This window comes from Castanea sativa, chromosome 4 (assembly GCF_040712315.1).
Source record: "Castanea sativa cultivar Marrone di Chiusa Pesio chromosome 4, ASM4071231v1".
NCBI lineage: Eukaryota > Viridiplantae > Streptophyta > Magnoliopsida > Fagales > Fagaceae > Castanea > Castanea sativa.
In genome coordinates, this window is record NC_134016.1 from 24,431,310 (window position 1) to 24,453,624 (window position 22,315).

A 22,315-nucleotide genomic window follows, 5' to 3' on the forward strand; every position below is an offset into this window, starting at 1 on the left:
ACAAATGGAGTAACTAAGTATTTCGTCATATTATATCAGAGAATCTTCTTTCTTTTTTTCTCTTTTTTTTTTTTCCCTGACATCCTTATAGTTTAAAACTTTAAATTTGAGAAGTCATTCTATTTAAACTGCATTCATAGCTAAGCTTACTTTTTTACAAAGAAAATTCATACCATATTCTTCCTCTTTCTTCAATAAACTTGACGAGTCACCAAATTCTTATTAAAAAAAAAAAAGAATTGCCAAAATTTTGAAAAGAAAAATTTATAAATTATAATCCTCGTTCCTGAAATTTGGTATAGATTAAGTTTAGTCCCTTAAATTCAAAAGGTTTAGATTTAGTTCCTAAATTTTCTGTTTTAGAAAAAATAAATGCAATTTGGTCCCTCGATCTACTTCTGTCTACATAACTAACGGTATGTAAAACCGAAATGGAATTTTTACCACAAATTTTAGGAACCAAAATTATAATTATCATTTATAAATAAATAAATAGAAGAAGAAGAAGAAGAAGAGGAAGAAGAAGAAGCTGAAAAAGGACACTGATGTATGAGATATCAAACAAAGACTAGAAGTTCAACATGTCCATATTTATGATGATAGCTTCCGAAGTGCTACAACCTTTTTTCTTTGATAATTCAATTGTTACAACAAGTGAGGAGGTTTAAACCTTTGTTCTCCTCATAAGACTAAGCAATATTATTGAACTACAAGGCTCTTAGTGATGAAGCACCACAACTTACCTATATTTAAGCAGTTCCACAAACCTTCCACTGCTCAAATTCTGCAAAGCTCAACAAAAAAGAACTGGCATTTTGATGTCCACCACCTCCAAATTCCTGAGAAGGATTTGCAAATCACATTTACCTCTTCAGTTGCAATTACCACATATACCCTTGTTAAGGGGTAGGAAACTAATTCTTTCAGAAAATATGTAAATGAACCTGTGAGATGGGTGTTGTGTCTTCACTGTCCACACTCCTAAGGCTTATTTTCAGCAACTGGTCATTTTCAAGCTCAGGGACTCTGTATACAACAGCTCCAATGCCCCTAAGAGAATGCAAAATGCATAATTTATAAATAAGCATATGGAGGATGGCTTCAGCTTCATATATGTGTGTGTGCGCGCGCGCGCACGTGTGTGCAGCAAATGGCATCCAAATAAATAAATTTGGTGCCCAACCTTTGCCCCGTGTTTCAAAATGGTCCCTATCTTTTAAAATGTTTCAATACCCACACAATTGATTCATACTATCTGTCACAGCCCTAGTTGACTAGAGAGAGAGAGAGAGAAAGAGAGAGAAGATGATTCCATACCCACACACACCCCTAGTTGATTACTTACATACACATAAGTACAAAAAGGCTAGTAAGGCACAAAGACACCTCACCCACACACACACACACATGCACGTTGAGTACACAGCCAAATATTAGTTCCACAAAACGTTAATTTCATAATTCAGAGGGTTCATTGTTTAACAAAAATTAGAAGAATCACACACCCCACCAAACCAGAAAGTTCACTCACTCTCACTCAACAGCTCACTTGAGTAAACCTTCTTGCTCAACACTTCGCTCAAGAGAAATAGGTTTGCAAAAGCAAACCTCCACATCAAATAAATTATTAGGGTTAAATGATTTCCATTTGCCACGTCATCCTTTTCCATCCAACAGTGGATGGTGTGTGTGTAACCATAAGGACTAAAATGAACATTTTAAAGGACTTTTTGAAATATGGGGCAAAGGTCAAAGACCAAATGTGGAATTTAACCTAGAAAGTTATAAAAAATTTATTAAAAAAAAAAAGGGAAATTCACAACAACAAAAAAACACCAAATTTCACCTCTTGTGACAATTTAAATCCTGACTTGATTTTGCCATTTTAAGCCTGATATTTTATAACTATGACAATCCGAACACTCTCTCCATAATACCAAAGAACCTATTCTTGGCAGTCATTACTTCAATTCCTCTCTCAAATATCATTCACTTTTTCTTATTTATGTCTGAAATTTCTCTTTTTACTAGTATTGTCCCCCTCTCTATTGTGCTTCATGCTCTCTCCCTCCCTCAGTGTTTCTCTCTCTAATGTCAAGAAGAAGAAAACCAGTAACAGAAAAATAGTGTCACTTGGGTATAATAGGCACCAATCAAAATTTTCCTCCCACCAAGTAGGTAGTTTCACTAATGGTTTTTAAAAGACATGGACAAAGATGGTTCTCATGGTATATAAAGCCTACAATTTGATATGGAAAAATCTAAAAAGTAGGGTTTAATTTGTCAAAGGGGGGCGAACTCAAGGGTTTTTTTTTTTCTTTGAGGGGGGAAGGGGGGGGGGGTACCTTCCCCTATTTTAAATAAACAATCAAAAAAGCTTATCAGGACAGAAGCCAACTTAATGCAAATGAAAGTGATCTACATCAAGTACACGATATTAAGTTGAATTCTAGTAGGGCAGGAAATGAGAATAAATTACACCCAAAACATGGTAATTTGTATGTCCAAATCAAATTCTTTTTTTAGCAATGTGTTATTCAGAGAATGCTCAGTTCCCAGACATGAAAGCTCATGGCACGTTGAATGTAACAGAAGCAGAATGGACACATTTGAAAATGAAGATGACAGGATGGACCTAAAATGCTTCCATGATTATGGCACCTCAAAGTTGAAAACAACGCAATGGAGCTTGGTTGTCAATATCAACCTCATTCTGAATCTAAACAGAAGGAATTTTGATCAATGGTACTACATAAATGAAATTGGAACTGGACTAAGTTCAAAAAATTTATATGTAATGTTGCAACAAATTAACATCTAAATTTAGCCAAGGCATTAACTTTCAAGTAAGCATAAGCAAGATATGAATCTGCACTATCCAAATGAACTTCAAACTGAAGGTGTGAATGAGTGATTGTTGAACAACACATTGATATGGACTAAGTTCAACTTAATGGATTGAGAATGAACTCCTTTAACCTCCTTCGAGCTAAACCAGGTCTTCATTGGCTTCTATGCAATTTGAAAATAGTACTAGGCCAAAACCAACAGGAAAAACTGCCGATTCTCTCTACAGGTTGGTCTTGTCACTTAAAAACCAATATTTAGTGTTTAACAATCATTTACTGGTAAAAAAATGCATACATCAACACTGAAAGTCCAAAACCAACATTGCCTCCTCAACTTACTCTCCAATAGAAATTTTCTACAAGACCAATAGCTTTGATATACAGCTGCCAGTGATTAAAATTTGACAAAGAAATTAGCAACATGGATTCCATCTACTGATTTTATAATTCCAACAGAAATTAATAATATGGTGAAACACAGGACATGTTCATTCTTGGCGAAAAGAATTTTTTTTGCATTTAACATTATTTTTGAAATATTTTAGTTAATAGTTATGTTTGCAAAACAATGTAGCAAACTAGCATCTCGAGTCTTAGAAACTCGAGTTTCTAAGACTCAAGTTGCATGTGCTGACAGTCTGATGTGGAAAAAAATCCACGTGGAAATCAAGTATTTAAAACTCGATTTCCATTCTTCTTCGTGTTCTTCTTTTTCTTCACCTGGTCCGTTCTTCTTCTCTGTTTTTCTTGGTTCTTCTTCTGCGGGTTGCTTTCTTTTTTGTGCTTGGGTTCTTCGTGTTCTTCCATGAGTTTCTTTCTTCTTCGTGTTCTTTCTATGCCCGTGGGGACTATTCTTCTTCTTCCTCTGTGGGTCTCTCCGTCTTCTTTACTTCTTCAATTTCAGATCTTCTTCTTTCTTTCTTCTTTAGATTCTTCTTCTTATTATATGGAACTCGAGTCTTTAAGACTCGAGTTCCATGTGGCAAAAACATGCCCATGTTAGCAATCAGAACTCGAGGCTTTGAGGCTCGATTTCTTTACTGAACTCGAGCCTCAAAGGCTCGAGATGCTATCCTCCTCAATTCTTTCCAATACCTGCTAACTAACGATATTGTGTAGCAAACTCATGCTACTCTACAAATATCCGCCGATGCCAAAGCTGATTCAAGAATTGATACAAGTGCCATGTGCCAACATTCTTATACTCCAACGCTTCAAAACTTGAGGCCGAGTTTTCTCAAACTAGAAGAGACTGGTGCAGGAAGCACAAAAAAAATTATTATTTTAATTTTTTTCTATTTGATTTTAGAAGCCAATTGGATTTGGTCAATTGGATTTCATTTTAAGTCTTATTAGTTAATTAAGTTGTTAGGAGATTATTTAATATCCTAGAGTAAAGTTTATTTTTGTAATTCAATAATTAGGATATCCTAATTGAATCAAAATTAGGATTTTCCAATATAAGTTAGAGCTAGGTTTTACTCAAAGTGATCTACGAAAGCATGCTATTCTATTCCAATGGAGACAAGTATGATTGATTAATAAATATTTGTTGGAATTTTCCCCATAATCTAGTCCGAGCTCTAGAAAATCCAGGTGCTAACTCCTAATTTTTAATTTTTTCTTCAATTTTAATGTTGCATCAAGTTTTGGTTTGTCCTACATTAAAATTACCATTGGGGATATTTTATACTAGAAAGTACACATAACATAACTTAAATTCTGAATAAATCCTATGGTATCAACTTACATGACAAGCAATATACCATTTTTACACACTACCATGCACATTGTTGAATCTTTCAGAATCTTACGCAATCAGCAATTGACTATCAAGTGGATAAAGAACAAAATGATGGGATTAAATTTAATAAGAATTTTAATCCAATCAATTTAGATCTCCATTGTTTGGATAACTATATGTAAAATTAAGAAACTAGAGTATTATAGTAATTACAATGATGATAATAATGGTAGTGGTAACAACTTCATTAAAAAATGTGGTGGTATGGTGTTTTGGTAGAAGTGTTGGGACGATGGTAATGGTGTGGTGATGGTAGCAGTGGTGGTAACTGGTTATCAGGTTATGGCAAGTTGTGGTAATGATGATGGCAGTGGCAACAATAGTTATGGAAATATGATGAGTAATAGTTGAATTGTATGAAAATGGTAGTGCTGGTAGAATTAGTAATTGAAAACTTTATCCATGGAATTTGAGCTTGGAATTTGGATGCTAAGAAATTCCAAGTTCAAAATTCCATATGATTTTTGAAACAACTTTCTTGTTAATCCAAACAAGAAAAGTAAACATTAGAATTTGCAGATAAAATTTTTGAGTAAATTCTCACCTCTGACACCTCAAAAACCCTTATCTAAACAAAACATAAAAGATATGGACAGATCTTTTGCCTTATATCACCAAGTAATATCTGCAGTTATATACCATTCCTTGACTAGAAAGAATCCCTTTGGACTCCTTTTAATCTTGATACAATCAGTGATTGAGTATAAGTCATCACATTAGTGAAAGAACTTTTGAAAAAGGTCATTCATTCTCCTTCAGATAGATAACAAAGCTTCTACCTCAAAACTCTTTATCTAGTTCTATTATTTAATCTCCTAATAATTTTCATTTGAATGTCAAATTTTCTCTTCTTCTCTAAGATTTTTTATTTGGCTAACATTTTAGGAAGAATCTTGAGCCAGCTGAAAGCCATACATGAAATCTCACCCTCAACAAGGACTATATGGGGAGTGGGGGGGGTGGGGGGATAAGAGAAATCATTTTTTTTTTATAGGTAATAAGAGTAATATTATTTATAAAAGAGAGAGAAAAGAATACAAGGTGTTCAAGATGATGAACGCACAACAAAAAAGTAAAAATAAAAAAAAAAGGAAGAAGAAATCTAATCAGGATACTATTCTAAGAGAAAGCAGAAACTATATAGCAGAACAATCTGAGAAACCCCAACACCAAGACCAATCAAAAAGAGTTTGTTGGCACAAATCATTTAACTAAACCAACAATTTCCCTCAAATGAGCGACGATTCTGTTCCCATTCAAACAATCCACATCAAACAGCCTGGAACTAAATTCCAAATATATAAATTATGTATCCCAAGAAAATGTCGCCAACAAAATAACAAACTCTTCACCAAGCTTGGCATAACCCATTGAATCCCAAAAACCTAAAGAATATGCACCCATAAAGAATGAGCTACAGGACAATGAAGAGGGAGATGATCCACAGATTCCCCATCACAACACATATAACACCAATTTGCCAACGAACAACCACTAATCATGAGATTATCCAAAGTTAGAATTTGGCAATGAGCTGCTATCCACAAAAAGAACGCCGTCATTTTAGGAACCTTTACTTTCCTTTCCAAGGGAAGGTAGAGTTGGGAAAATCCCGAGTCTCATTGTAAAAGGATCAGGTATCAAACTTACCATTGCCATTAAGGCACCAAAGTAGACTGTCTATAACCCGCACCCTTAGGAATTCAAGCTTGGGTAAATTCAAGGAAAGAGAAAACTGCATCTAGTTCCCAATCATGAAAATCTCTATAAAATCTTAAGTTCCAAACTCTATCATCTCCAACCTCCAAATGACCCAAAAGCACGGTGGGTCTACCATTTATATCAGAAATTTTAACTATAGCATCTCCATGAATCACGTTTTGTCCCAAAACAACTCAATAACTCTTGGCTATTCAAAATTCCTTAACTTCCACTGATTACCATAATGAAGCACATTTTTCCCATTCTGACCACCACCGGCTGATGGACCAAAACCACCAGTATTTGCAGAAGTCACCCCTTGTAACAGCAGTGGTTTTTCACCAGATAAGAACCTGCATAATTCTTTCCAAAACAAGGACCACCCAGAACGTTTAGAGCTTGTTGGTGTCATAACACAACCTCGACGAGCTCCACCATGATAAAGAACTATTTCCACAAAGAGACCAGCCTTATTTGATCTACCACAAAATTCCAACAACTTGTTGTTTTCTCTGGGTCACTTACAAAGGATATCCTTCCCTAGGACCCAATCACGAATATCAGCAAAGCAAGAAAGAATCTAATCCATGCCTTTACGCCCTACCCAAATGGAACTTTAACATTCCTGCAACTCTCATGGATAGCATATAAATCAGACTGCCCACCATCAAACAAACAAACAAAGAGAGAGAGAGAGAGAGAGAGAGAGTGAGAGAGAGAGAAAGATTTTGCATCAATACGAAAAGAACCTTTATTGCTCCCTTGACTAGCAGAAAAAAGTTTAGGCAAGGTATTGTGTGGGGATAATTTGATGGAATATGGTGTGGGTAAAGGGGTAGCAGATAGGGGTGTAGGTTTAGGCACTGAAGGAAGGTTAGGCACAGAAGGTGGCTTGTAAAGGAATTTTAGGAAAAGACTGAAATAGAGGGGGTGAGGGTGAGGTAGTCGATGTTGAAGTGGGGGGACAAAAATGGGGATATGGGAGAAAGCCAAAAGGTGGTGGAAACTGTGGTGGTAACAAGAAAGGGAAAGGAGAAGGTGTAGGAACATGTGAGGATGGTAGAAAGGGAAAGAAAGATGGAAGTGGCAGCGGCTGGGGGTGAGGGTGAGGATGGGTTGAGGGAGGCAGTGCAGTGCTCATTGGCTTATTTTCTACCTAGAAAAGGTGAAATTATGTATAAAGAAATCTGATCCGCATTTTTCCATGCTATAGGTTGCTTCTAGTCAACCTTTCATTTGTAAAGTTGCTTCAGGACAGTGCTAACCATTAAAACTCAAGGTTTCATACACATTTAATGATGGGAATATGTACAAAATTCTCAGATCTGTGAGATGCAAAAATAGAGAAAAAAATATACGCCAAAGAAAATATAATCACACACAAGACAGTATTTACGTGATTCGGCAATTTGTCTATGTCCACAGAGTTGCAAGAATTTCACTATTCTCAGGGAAAAATACAGAGTGCGGTAGTACAGTTTTCTCTCACCAAAAAAAAAAAAAATCAAACACAACTAGGCTCCACAAAGCCCACATTGCTTCTACGTCATCCTACACAGCCACGGACTCACTGATCTTCTGCTCATTGTGGAAGGTTGTTATTAGAATAACCAACACATGATCCACAGTTCAAGAATCTTGGGTAATTCATGGAACCTTAGAGCCAACTTAGACAACAGAGAAAAAGAAAATAGTCTACTTTTGATAGAAAGAGAGCTTTTGCAGAGAATAGAAATGGGCTCTGTACTGTGGGTTACTGATGGTTAAAGCTGTCCCCTTTCAATGCCAAATAAGATGTGTATACTAGAGGGACAGTTTCTCTCATCTCATTAGTGGGTCGGGCACACTAATGGGTGCCTTAGTTGAGCTGGACCCTACCAAAAGTTAACACTTAATATTTTTTTAAATGGAGTACTTTCTTTTGAGTTTTGACAACTATCCCATCTTAAATGCAACATTTCAAAAGCTTCCAATGCTTGGCCCTCTACATTTAGGAAAATACCCCACCCAAGGATCCCTTTGTGACCTTCCACTGCATGGAAAATGTAGGGATTTCAAGAAAGGAATGCCTATAGATTTTAGAAAGAATTCCCATTTGATCATACTGAATTAATTTCCAGGAAAAAAAAAAAGATATGTGCATTCCACAGCACAAAGTTGTGTAATCTGCAAAGAGAGACTTCTAGTATGTATTTTTCAGGCTGCAAGTGTTCTTGAGTTTAATCATGTTCCTTTTGTATATACTATAACTAAGTGCTTCAGAATCATAAGCCCTTTAAGCTAATGAATAAATTTCTATGTAGCTTATATTATAAATATTATAATTACTAGCAAAAGGAAAGTCCACCCCTATTGAATCAGTAATCGGAAAGACGACTCTACCTCCTCTGTGAGATTTAGCTTGATTCCAACCTTTATAATTGCTCAATACATCATGTATTCATAAAAAGAATAGTGTTACTGATCCACTTAGAATTTTCCACACTCCAAATTGTGTTTGTGTGTTCTTGCAAAAGTATAAACACAAGAAGTGGACTGGCAAAAGATAAATACTGAGGGCTAACTTGCTGCTCAATCAAAATTTTCGTAAAGCTTTGAATAATTTTCAGGAGAACTACATAGACAAAAAAAAAAAGTATGAATCCATTTGGAACTATCCATCCCATTTGAGTCACCAAATTTCTTTATTCATGTATCAGTCTTACAGTAGCTATTCTTGCTATTAACTATTGGCATGGCACATTTCTTTCAAGCTTATGCACAAAAGCTAGAAATGAAGAATAAAAAATTGTAGAGAACAAAATTATAATGAAAAAAAGCATTTATGACAAACCTCAAATTTTGATTACGACTTTTGGTAGCCAATTGGTGCCCTAATTCACTCCTCAACTCTGAAATGGAGTCTGCATCAACAGCCTACAAATTGGTGGGCAAGATTAGTAATTCATATTCAATTTCTCCATTTTAATTTTTTTTCAATGAGGAAACATAGAAAATAAATTTAATATGAGTAAGCATAACAGGAACTTAATTTGCATACAAGGCAATGTCCAAAACGTCCAGCAGCAAGGGCAATTTGATAAGAGTGGTTGAGAGCATCATCTATTAATATCTGCTTGTGTGATAAGCTCAACATGCCTTGAGTAATCACAGACTCCACATCCAAGCCAAGTAACTGCCAAAGATTCATTTTTTATTTAAAGAAGAAATTGACGAGGCATAGAATAGTAGTAGTAGTAGTAGTAGGAGGAGGAGTAGTAGGAGGGTTACCTGTTGAAACAAGGTGGGGTTTGAGCGAACATCATATTCGATACTCAAATCTTTCAAACCACTGTTAAAAGCTTTGCTATTGAGAAGCCTCCACCTCCAAAGATCTCCATCTTCAATGTAATCGAACAGTGGCCTAACACGCTCATATACACCCAAATGACCATCATCATGATTACGATTATTACTATTAATAAGCTTATCCTTAAAATAATCAAAAGCAATGGTGGCCCCACTCCTCTCCATGTCTATCACCTTACTCACATTGTCAGGAGGAAGAAGCGAAGTTTCGGATAGCGCAGTTTTGTGATGGTCCAAGATGACAACTCTGTCAACTATGGAGGAGAGTTGTTGGACAAATCCGGAGGGACCCACGAAATCAAGGAGGTAGAGATCACCGATTTCATATTCATGGAGAGGAAGGTTTTGAGGTTTGATGGGATTGTAGACAGTGTTGGGAAAGAAGAGAGCAGGGAGCGATGTGGCGGAGAAGTAAAGGTGAGCCGCCAATGCAGCGAAAGCGCCGTCTGGACAAGGGTAGTGATACAGTATTGCTGATACCTTTACCTTGTTCTTCATCTTCCTATTCCCCGTCATTCATACTACCAACACCCACTCCATTTAGACCCCAACCTCTAACAACTATCCTTCACTCCCACTCCGATACTTCCACCTGATCCAGTTTGAAATTTTCAGATCCTATGATAATAATCCTAATTATAAAATCATCTATCTAAAGTTAGATCTACCAAGTGGTGCTAGTAGGGAAATTTAATAAATTGGCATAATTTTGCGTTGCCACTCGCCAGGCGTAAAAGTTGTGGTCGATAAAAGTGTGTTCTCACATGGCTAATCATCCCCCTTTTACCGATCACAAGACGTGTTGTGGGCTTGTGGCACAAACTTATGCCAATTCATGCGTCTCTGACGCTACTCCAGTTGTACCGCACCTTCTATTTTTTATTTAGGCCTCGTTCGGACGGGGAAATAGAATAAAGAAGTGGGAGGATGAAAAAAAAAAAGAAAAAAAAAAAGAGAGGAAGAAAAATATTTTAGTTTTTACTGTTATGTATTTGGTTGGAGGGTAGAAAAAGTGGGAGGATGAAAAACTCTTGTATTCGGTTGGAGAGAAAAATGGGATGATAGAAAATGTAATTTATATAAATTAACTATTATACCCTTGTTATATAACATGTAAGAAATAGATTTATCAATCATTACATAATATAAAATTTATCAATCATATATATAAATTTTTATTTTTATTTTTATTATTATAATGTAAAAATTAGATTAAGTTATATTAAAAAAAAACTTTTGTTGAAAAAAAAAAAAAAAAAAGAGAATGTTCAGGACCACCAAAAAAAAAAAAAAAAAAAAAAAAAGAACCTTGGACGGTTTTTATAATCCAAAACCAAATATCATTATGTAAGGTATCCACATGGTACAACAAAAACTACTAGGTGCGAGATTATTCAACCACATGTTTACCAAGCAATCTTATGCCACATTCATCCATTCATTCAAAACAAAACAAAACAAAAAAAACAAAAAAAACAAAAAGGGCTATCTCAAATGCAAACAGCGCATTTGCCTTCTAAATTCTACGGAAACATTCCAGCTAAATTTGGCCCAATTTAACAGCTTTGAGCCACTCTTCTTTGACCTGTAAACTCTTTATCTCTCTGCAGTGTTTTTAACCATGCTGATCAGTACATTGAACTTCATGAGAGAACTCATACAAGTACAACAACATAGATATGTAGATGACTTATCCAAAAAAAAAAAGAATTAACCTGTGCTTACTCAGGTTTCATCAGAACCAAGAATGAATGACAAACCATCTCAATCCAACACACCTAGGCTAGACAAAATGTAGATCTGAACCAAGAAGAAGTACAAAACTTTGGAGCAAAATGATATTAATTTCATTTATCCATAGCACAGTGCAAGTTAGAATATTACACTATCTTCTACTGTCTTAACTAAAATACAATTTCATCAAATATTGCTAATTATGTAGAATACTACATTTAGCCCACAAAAGTTAGCGAATCAAAAGTCAGCAAAATGTTAAATTGCATTGTTTACTATTATGCAACTTAGCTACTACCAAAAGTCAATTGACAATTATCCAACCACTAAGGTTCCTTAGCATACATCATCTTCAATAATATTTGTCGGCGCAACTCACTAGTAGGAACACCAAAAAATGCTCTCATTTTGGCTGGATCCTTAATTAGGAAGAACATAGCATCAAGTTGCACGTCCGTCGGTAATCCTATTTTCACCAATTCAGAAAATACTTCATCCTCAGAGTAACAACGTGGACGTCCTCTCTCCATGATAGCGAGTCCCTCCTTCGCAATCTCATTTCCTCTCTCCATGATAGCAAGTCCCTCCTTCGCAATCTCATTTCCTTGTGATATACTTGCTGCCACATTATCAATTCCGGATTGGAAAATTTCCATTTGCTTTTCAAGCATTTCAACCATTTGAGGTGTTTTCTTCGCCTTCTTGGACGATGTCTCACATGAGTAGGAAGGAGAGACCATTGGAGAATATGATTCTACATTTGGCATGCTAAACTCATCAAAACAATCAAAATTTTCTTCCAAATTTACGCTATCCTCTCTTTCCTTTTCCCATCGACAGACTTTCTCCCTTGCACTTATAGAACCTTCACCATTTGCCCTATCCTTGGAAAACAAATCAAACAGCTTCTCATAATGTTGAATTGGAGTTCTTTTCCATTTTTGAGCATTTGGGTTTGCCTAATACAATACACCCTTATTAGTATTATTATTATTACACTTCATAATATCAAAATAAATATAACTAACCTTTATTAAAGGTTCCCACACTTCATCTTCAGCCTCAAAAAGTCCAGTAAGTGGATTCCATGCAAATCCACTCATGTTCTTGAAAAGGTCATGACATGAATGGAAAGTACTTTTCAATGTTTTGATGCGATTCTTGATGTTACTTTTCTCAACTACATAACCGAACGATGCTGAACACTTTTTACACATATTTGAGTAAGCATGAGAACTCCATGTTCCATTGGGCCTATTTCCATTGTTTTGTTCCTCCAACATGACATTAAGTAAGAAGCCATCCATGTCATCAGTCCATCTCATGTTAACCGCTTTAGACTCGCTATCGGCTTTCTTCTTCGATGTCTTAGACATCTTTAAAGACTGCATGTTAAACATATTAGTCTTAACAAGATTACATACAACTACTACAAAGAAACCAATGCGATTTACATACAAATACTACAAACAAACCAACAAAACAAAATACAACATAGCATAATGTTGCTATAAATAAACTAGTAATTGAACATTCTTCTAAAACATTAATAAGGTACACATAATAGTTGTACAAATGCAACTACTGGTAAATGTTTAGCAACAGTCATTCCATTCGAAACTATTCCATAAAAAAAGATACGCATAAGCAAGTCAAATCTCATAACATAATGTCTAAAATTATTGATCATGCAATACATAGTTATTCCACATTCTACTTGCTATACTAGTTTGTAATATTGCTCCTCTTCGGGCATCTGCATCACTATCATTTGTACTGTTTCTAGCTTCATTATGTATGTCACCATTCGAAATCTCTTGATCAACTTCCGCAATCAACCTTTCATCTGGATCAACTCCCATAAGATAGTTGTGCAATATACAACAAGCCAAGATAATCTCAGTAACTATATCAACTGGAAAAAAAAGGTTCTGTCATTCCAAATATGATAAGAAATCGTTTCTTCAACACACTAAATGTCCTTTCAATGACATTGCACAAAGAGGAATGCCAATGATTAAATATCTCCTCAGCATTTTTTGGGCCACGTGCTGAATACTTTTTTAAATGATAACGTACACCCCTATATGGCGCCATAAGTCCACTTCTCAGCATAAAGCCCACATCTACTAGATAATATTTGCCTATTAAGAAAATAATTTATATAAGTAATTTACTACTTCTTGTTAGAAGATAAAAAATGGTAGGAGAATAAAAAAGGTGAGATGATAGAAAAAATTTTATTTTCTCTACTTTTTATTTGGTTGGGAGCAGTAAAGTGGACCAATTAGTTTGAATATATTTCCTCATATACCTTTATTAAAGAATGATGCCCCATTAAAACAAAAAAGTGACAAATAACCACACAAAAAAGAGCAATCACCCAAATTTATTAAAAAAAATAAAAATCATGTCCAAAAAAAAATCACATCTAGTTAAAAAAAAAAAAAAAACAACAACTATCATGCTCAAGCCCTAGAAAATAGAAAAAAATAAAAAGAAAAGAAAGAGGCAACGTTACTGCCTAGAAGAAGAAGAAAAAAAAAAACAACGTTACCGCCCAAGGGAGAAGAAAAAAATATAAAGGCAACTTGAAAAAGCTCATGTGCACATGCACACGGGCATTATTGTCAATCAAAAAAAAAATTCATCCTTACTCAGTTTTCTCTCAATTCTAGGGAAAAAATATTTTGGTGGGCCTGGAGAGAAAACATACCCCACTATTTATTTTCTTTCCTACCAAATCAAACAGACTTTAAAAAAGTTTTTCTTCTCATTTTCTCTCCAAAATTTTCCTTCCACCCTGTTTCACCTCCAAACAAGCACAACTTTAGGTACAAACATGATTAAGATCCCATGCAATACCTAGGGTATTGCACGGAATGCAATAGCATAAATCTCAGTCTTCCATTTAATATAATGGCTCATTCTTTAAACACCTCACCAATCCAAGCTAGCAATCTATGTGCTCACTTCTGTTTTCATTTCATCTTCTCAAATTTGAATTTCACTAAAACTTTCTCTCCTCTCTCTGTCACTTTAACTAGGCTCTCTCCCTCACTCTCCCTAACACACCATTCTCTGAACCTCCACGCTTGGTCTCTACCTCTCCCTCAACCCCATCATCACTACTTCCAGCCTACCCAACTCAGACTGATTAGCAAAAACAAAGAAAAAGTAGTAACTCACCATCTAAGATCCCGATCTCCAAACACTTGCACCCCTTTTTAGACCCAAATCAAAGAGAGAGTAATGGTTGGGGTTTGGAGAGAATCAGGTGTAGAGAGAGAAGTTGATGCTTTTCAGACCCAGATTAGAGAAAGTAAGGGTTAGGGTTTGGAGAGAATCGAGTAAGAGAGAAATGGATGCTTTTTCAGGTTTGGTCAATGGAGGGAAATGAGATTTAGAGATAGAGAAAGAGTGTTTGGCCAAAGGAGATAATAAGCCACCATCAAAGGTGCTAGTTGTGATGAGCTAGCCTTGCTAATTTGGTTTAGAGACTTGGGCTTGTTTCAGAGAGAGACCACCACCCAGTAGGTTTTCCTTTATCTCTATTTTTGTATTAATTTGTTTAATAAACTCTATTTGGTTGTTAGGAAATGAAGGAAAGTAAATTATGGTGTCACAATTTTGTTTATTGATTGATTGGTGCTGAATTTAATTCTATTTTCTTTTCTTTTTTTATGTTTTTGGTTTTTAGCTTAGGAATTGAAATCAAGTCTTATATTGCCTGCATTTTTGTCAATTGTTTAAAAATGCTTAAATCCTTGCAATTTGTATTCAATGGGCTTAATATTAGGTTCCTAATGATGAAAGTTTGAACCTTTATGAGCTATTTGACCAAAACTTGAATGTTCAATACACTAAAAGGCTATCACAGAAAAATTTTGACAACATATATTTCCATTTGGAGGTAATTACATGATATTGACTTTAAAGACTTCTTGTAGATGTGTGGTTAAAAATGCATGCTTTTATTGTGTTGAATGATTCATATCAATTGTCACTTCGTAGATATAGAAGAAACTTAATGGTAGCAAAGATGATCAAATTCTCAATTATACAAAATTTACTTTTTCAGATTTTCAATTGTCCTGGCATCCCTAGAAACTGCTACAGATGCAAATCATTAGCCATGAAGTTTGTTATTTATAATTTCTATAATGAAATTGGTTCTTTAATCTTACTCCTTTTGGATTTAATTTGTAGTCAGTTCGATTACATGTTTTTTTAATAATTTGCATTACTTCCACAACTCAACTAAAAATCATAACAACTCATTATTGTGCTTTGGGTATGGCTGAATATGTTGTGATTGAATTTCTATTTGATGGTGAGCTTGTGTGTGTCCTTGGTGTAAATATGTATTATGGTTATAGCTTTTGTTTGGATTTGAAACCAATGAATGGTGGTTGGATGGGCTTTTCATGTATTAGTGTAAAAAAATTGCAGTGGGTGAGTGTATTAATCTTCTTGTTGTTTTTTCCCCTTTGGTTTGATTTTTGTTATTGCTTTGCTTGTTGTTGTTACCTCAACAATTTTAGGAGGTTTTTTTTTTTTTTGGACATAAATTGGAAATTCTATTGCTTGGTCATGAGCTATACTAAAAATCCTTATGACATTTTTTCTTTTTTGTCCTAATTTTTCTTAAGTGTGTGTTATTTTCTTAAATACACTATGTAGCAATGTATTATTCTAGTAGTATAATATGTTTGGCCTGTTGTCATTCATTTTATACATACAATTAATAGCTCTTGACATATGAACTTATGAGGAATTTTTCTGCTATCTAGAATTGTTACTAATCATACTTTATAAGTTCAACTCAAATTTTTGGTAATGATTACATATTTTTATATGTTTGTTAGTGCATGCCTAAAATATTCTGGGTTCTTGGTTCAAAATCATCTTCCAAAATTTGGTGATTTTATTTTTCTTTTAATAAAACATTAAGTTGTAGAATTGAAAGAGTAAATTAAATTAAATTGAAAGAGAAAAATGGTTTGGTGTTGTTTTTGTGGTGCTAAATTGCACTAAGCAGTAGAAATTGAGTTCTTTTTGTATGGTAATGAATCGTTGACTACTTGTGTTCTTTTTTCTATAGTAATGAATTTATCAATGTTTCATATGATAAAAAAAGTATGTTCTATACTGCTGTGGTAGAAGTCTAACTAGTAAGTTCAAATTATTGACTATAATGATTGTAACAAAATAAATAAATAAATAAAAATAAAAATTCTACAATTACTGTACTAATTGAAAATTTTTTTTTCAACACTATAGGATGACATAGAAGCCAAGCCTACTCAACCTACCATAAAGTTGGCTTTGTTGTGATTTTTTTTTTTTTTTGGAGAAATTGTTCATGAAATTTTAGATGTAAAGAACATGACTCATATCTATTTTGGTTGGGATCATAATCAAGATGTGGCTATTTTGGCTTTCTTAAAACACTGTAATCACATATTTGTATTGTGAAGCTAATTTAGCTAGGCTATAAAGCCTTTTTATTTTGGGTTTTGTTCATTTGGTTGTGGATAAAAATTACAATGAAATTTTGTTCTTTACAACAAGTGACAAATGAATCTGGTGGCCCTACTACTAAGCATAAATGGTCTTTTCTTCTTGTTATTACTAGATAGTATAAGGACCATAATTATTAGCTTGTCTTTGAGAATGAATTATTAGCTTTTATGTGCTCTGGTTGTGCCTTTTATATAAGAACTTATCCATAAACTTTCTCAAGAATTTATCAATTTATAGTATTGTGGATCAGATAGGAATTATGAGGAGCAGTTTCTCCATGTCTTTTGTGGAATTGTGGAACAAAGTTATGTTTTTTGGCAAATTGTATGATTAACGTTGCTTATCCTAGTGAACAATGCCCCCTTCCCTCTCCCAAAAAAAAAAAAAAAAAAAAAAAAAGAAAGAAAACTGATCCAATTCATTGCAATGAGCATTTTTTTAAAGTAAATTCAACACAATATAATCAGTTTCTCTTACTCTATAATTATATAGCAACACAACAAAAGTTTAATTACAAATACGAGGAAAAAGTGAATGTAATGGATAATAAATTAGATGTATATCTATAGTTATCAAAGTGTCACACTAAATTATAAAAAATCTAGAATTTAATTTACAATACAACATAGCATTTTGACTCCAAGAACATATCATTCCCCCCAAGAACAATTCCAGTTAAAACAGCGGCCTCCAGTAAGAGCATGTAAAAGAAATCGGTTATCCTTCCCCTAAAAGAGTTCTCTTCAAGGCGCTTTTAGAGTCAAGCACGTATATCAGTATATGTGATGAAGCATAAAAATATTAATCACTTAAATTTAAAAAATGAACGTACATGACATTACATTTAAAAATATTAATCACTTGCATATATAATTAATGTTTAACTAGAAGTTACTCAAACATGCACTTATACAATTTAACATGTTTGAGTAGCTTCTTTAGTTAAAAAAAATTATCCAAAAAATTTGCTACATGTGCAATCAGTTGTCTAAATAGTCATATATGCGGTCCAAGGCAAAGTTGTCCAAAAATACTATCTACTGTGTAGTGTGCTACCATGTCCACTGTGCAATATATTATTAAACAAACTATCCAAAAAATGTTGTCCATCATATTGCAAAATCAATATTAACCTGAAAACCTTCTCAAAAAAAAAAAATTATATACATATATAATATTAACCTTAAAATATGTCAAAAAATCAAGGTACATTTTAAACTTTTTTTTTTATATACAAGATAGAATTTCTACTCTAGCCTAATCTAAGTATATATATATGTGTGTGAAGTTCCTTTCTGGAGACTTGAACCCCAACCCTTACCCCCCACACCCCACAAGCATTTATACATGTAAAGTGACCATCGCACCAAGGATGCGCAGTAGTACATTTTAAACTTAAACAAACAGAAGAAAATTTCACTATAATTGAACTTACCATTTATTAGTTTTCTACATACCAAAAAAGTATTGTGTTTGTAGGCAAGCATTTGTATTTTCAACACATGGTGTTAGTGCATAATTGAACCTAACTTCATTTCCCTGATATATAAACAAATAAGTTTATTCGATAAACATATATGAAAACATTTATTTTTTACTTAACCAATATTCACATGATTTGATACTTGAGATGACAATGGAGTTAAGGTGGTATTAACGAATGCTGCCTATGTAATCACAGTGATTATAAGAGTAAAAGTGTAACAAATAATCTAACTAATTATGACTACAAAAAGTAAAACATATAAACAGGTAAGTTTATTCAAAATTTCATGTATGAAAACGTTTACGTTTTACCTGACAAACATCCGCACCATTCGATACTTGAAACAATGATGGAGTTAATAGTGTCTATGTAATCACAATGATTATAAGAGAAATAGTTTACGAAACCATCTAATTACTTATAATTGCAAAACAAGTAAACATGTAAGTTTATTCAAAATTTCATGTATGAAAACGTTTACATTTAACCTAACCAACATTCGCATGATTTGATACTTGAGACAAAAATGGAGTTAATGGTGCCTATGTAATCATAATGATTATAAGAGAGACAGTTTAAGAAATCATCTAATTACTTATAAGTGCAAAACTTGAAAATAAGTAAGTTTACCCTTAAGAATGATGCGAAACTAGTTTGGTAACTATGGATTGGTCCCAATTTAGATGTCATCATTGGTGCAAAAAGACTGACAAGATAAGTTTGCTATATCACAAAAAAGAAAACCTTATTAATAAATTCATAAATGAAAAGGCAAGTGTAGTACAATCTCCAACTTCACAAATTATCTATTAATTATTCTACTATGAATTTAAAAAAAAAAAAAAAAAAAAACCTCTAATTTGATGTGAATAATGTTCTCCATGTGAGCCATAATTATTACATTGTATGTTAGGAGCAAAACCAGGTTCCTATACGAAAAATATATATATTGTTATTAGCCATAACAATATAAAAGTTTACAAATAATGGAAACTTAGTAGGGGATAAAAATAAATATATATAAAATTTGCTTTGGAAAACTATTGGCTAACCTCGTCATTTAATTCAACTCTACCTTTTTTTTTTTTTGCTTGCTTCTCAACCTATCATTTCTTTTGTTTTCCACCCTTGCAACCTTTTTTTTGCTTAAGACCTTTAGCTCTTTTAACCAAATTTTCCAAATGTTGGTTAAGATGAAGATTTTCATTACCACTGAACAATGGCATTTGATGGGGCATTTGATGACCAGCCATATTTTTTGTTACAATGTCTTTAACTTCTTCTTTTTTTTTTTCATATTCCTCTATCATCTTCTCTATTAATGCAAATGCATCTTCATTGTACGCTGCTCGAGAAGCTAATCGTACCAACTTGGGACATAATCTTCTATACCGCTGTGTAATAGTTAAGTTGACATCCTCTTCCACATTAGTTATCTTATTGTCCAAGATATATCTACTTTTTGTCTCTCTTGTCCATCTTTTCAAAATGTACATATTAGAAATTGTCTTTATATCAAGGGAGTTAAAGACTTTCAGAACATGGCAACATAGAATCCCAACTATTTCAAACTTTCTACAACTATATAAAAATTTCTGATAAGCAACGTCATAAGAGACTATGTACTCAACAGGCTTATGAAGAAACTCAACAGTGTATGTATGCACTACCAAGTCCTCTTGGAAATTTTTTATCCTTGCTACTAATGCAAGGTCATACTAATCATGAAGCATTCAAAATATTATAGATGTGTACATTTGTACTACTTGCTTTAACATGGGAGAATTTTTCAAGCCCAACTGAGAAAATTTTTTCCTAGCATTAAATTGAACTTATAACTCTTTTTCTCGTTTTTGCTCAATCACCCAATCAAAATGTTCAAAAAATTCTACGACATCCAAATTAGATTTCAAGTAATCTTTCAAATCTCCATTCAAACTTTCATTGAGTTGGGTGCTTCGCAATCCCAATGTAAATTCATTATTCATGTAACACTTTGCACATTTTCTTTTCAATTTGTAGATACAATCCAACCTATTACAATCATGTATAGCATATGTATCAATCATGTCCTCCCATGTTTTTTCAAATTCAATTTCATCATTAAAATCAAACGTACAAGTTTTTAAAACTTGAAGAAAAGAAGAACCATCTTTCATCAAATTCCCCAAATGTTTTATTCCATTTTGCATTATGTGCCAAGTATATAATCCATGGTAAGTGTTAGGCATTACCTCGTTCAATGCCTTTGCCATTGTAGGATCTGGATCTGTAAAAATATTTTTAGGTCTTTTACCTACATGTGCAACTAGAAAGCTTTCAAAAAGCCACTTAAATGATTCCATTGTTTCATCATATAAAAAAGCAGCCCCAAAAACCGGTAACCCTCTATGGTGATTGAAACCAATAAACACCCTTAAAGGTCTTAGCTCTTTATTAGTACCATATGTAGTGTCAAATTTCACCATATCACAAAAATTAGCATAATCATTAACCATTCTAACATCAGCCTAAAAAATGTTAGTTATCTACTCAATGTTATCTAACTGTACTCCATATTGAAATGATGGATTTTTAGTCAATTGTTCTTGAAAGTACCCTAATAAACATGCAGCTTGACCATATATCAAGTTTTTTTGCCGTCTTGTTCTAAGATAATTTTTCTGATCAAGCTCAGTGAATCAAAGATTAGCTCTTCCACTAGCTTCTCTACTCATTAACTTATGTGCTACTTTTAGCTTCATTCTAGAAGAGGATGCTAACTCAATCAATCCTGCATGAACTTCTAAAATTTTTTGTTGAAATCTCATTATGTAAATTGTTTCTGATAAATGAAGGGTGTGATTACATTCTCCAACAAAATCAGACACTTTATACTTTCTAGTTTCTTGCACTAATGAAACATATAACTTTACAGGACAATTAGTCCTTGTATCATCTCGGTTACGAGTGCGAATGATATCTTCTTTTTCGGTACCTTGAATGCCCTACTTTGCACATATAAATCCCCTTGATGTTACCTTTCCATCCTTCTTACTTTTATTTATGTAATGTTTTCTAACATCAAAGCCCATTTGCCTTCCATATTATACCCAAAAGTCTCATGCATCTTCTGATCTATCGAATTCCATACCAACTCTAGGATTCAAATTTGCATTGGCATCCATGTTTTGAGAGAATTCTCTCGCCACATTATGTAATGAATTAAAGAATACTCTTGTAATTAACAAATGTACAAAATATCTACCATTATAAATATAAAAGAATGAATGTTTTTCATTGAAAATAAAAGCTGAAAATTTGTGTACTTATAATAAACCAATATATAATCATAAGAGATGATGACCCAATTGATAAATGACAATTTCAAGATAAAATTTCTTAAGAAACTGTTTAAGTCCTTGAATTATCAAAATTTTCTATCCCTATGACAATAAATTTTTATTATTTAACTTTTGAGTTCAAACTTGAAATGCAAAAACTAAAACACTACAGTTTAAAAACATCTAGGACCTAAAAGCATAGAATTCAACCAATGTAACATCTAAGTAAGTAAAATTGGGATTTTAGCTATATCCCCCGTATCACTGACCATCCATTTCTTTAATTTTGCTAGATCATATTTCACATATCCATTTGAAAATGTGCAATATTCAAGTTGTAGCAAAAAAACTACCCAAAAATATTCCTCAAAACAAAAACTAAATAATTATTCCATGGTGAAATATATATCACTAGTAGAACTAAAATCAAACCCCAACTATCTTGACCCTGACCCAACTCTCCCTTTACCCAAAATTTTTTTTTTTTTTAATTTTTTGATTCAATGTATACAAAAGAGAGAACTCACCTCCTTGAGTCGTTTGA

At 33.5% G+C, this 22,315-nt stretch overlaps 1 protein-coding gene and 1 pseudogene across 2 annotated transcripts; both read right to left on the reverse strand.

Moving 5' to 3' along the window:
- Window positions 1–526: 526 nt before the first annotated feature.
- Window positions 527–10,587, reverse strand: LOC142631734 (uncharacterized). 2 transcript variants are annotated; one of them, XM_075806022.1, is made up of 5 exons: window positions 9,625–10,587; window positions 9,395–9,529; window positions 9,188–9,270; window positions 945–1,050; window positions 527–839 (listed from the first exon to the last, which is right to left on the reverse strand). In XM_075806022.1, exons 1-5 carry the CDS (start codon window positions 10,216–10,218, stop codon window positions 750–752), a joined length of 1,008 nt encoding a protein of 335 aa, XP_075662137.1. In that variant the 5' UTR covers window positions 10,219–10,587; the 3' UTR covers window positions 527–749. The 2 variants fall into 2 exon arrangements, with proteins under 2 accessions (XP_075662137.1, XP_075662138.1); XM_075806023.1 differs by lacking the exon at window positions 945–1,050 and having other exon boundaries at window positions 9,625–10,358.
- A 1,175-nt stretch (window positions 10,588–11,762) lies between these two features.
- Window positions 11,763–21,615, reverse strand: LOC142632615 (protein FAR1-RELATED SEQUENCE 5-like; annotated as a pseudogene).
- Between the last annotated feature and the right edge of the window lie 700 nt (window positions 21,616–22,315).

Coding starts and splice junctions, on each gene's coding strand:
- LOC142631734 (XM_075806022.1), bottom strand. CDS start 10,218: ATGACGGGGAATAGGAAGATGAAGAACAAGGTAAAGGTATCAGCAATA. Junction 9,271..9,394: donor GACGTTTTGGACATTGCCTT/GTATGCAAATTA, acceptor ACCAATTTGTAG/GCTGTTGATGCAGACTCCAT. Junction 1,051..9,187: donor AGTCGTAATCAAAATTTGAG/GTTTGTCATAAA, acceptor GCATTCTCTTAG/GGGCATTGGAGCTGTTGTAT.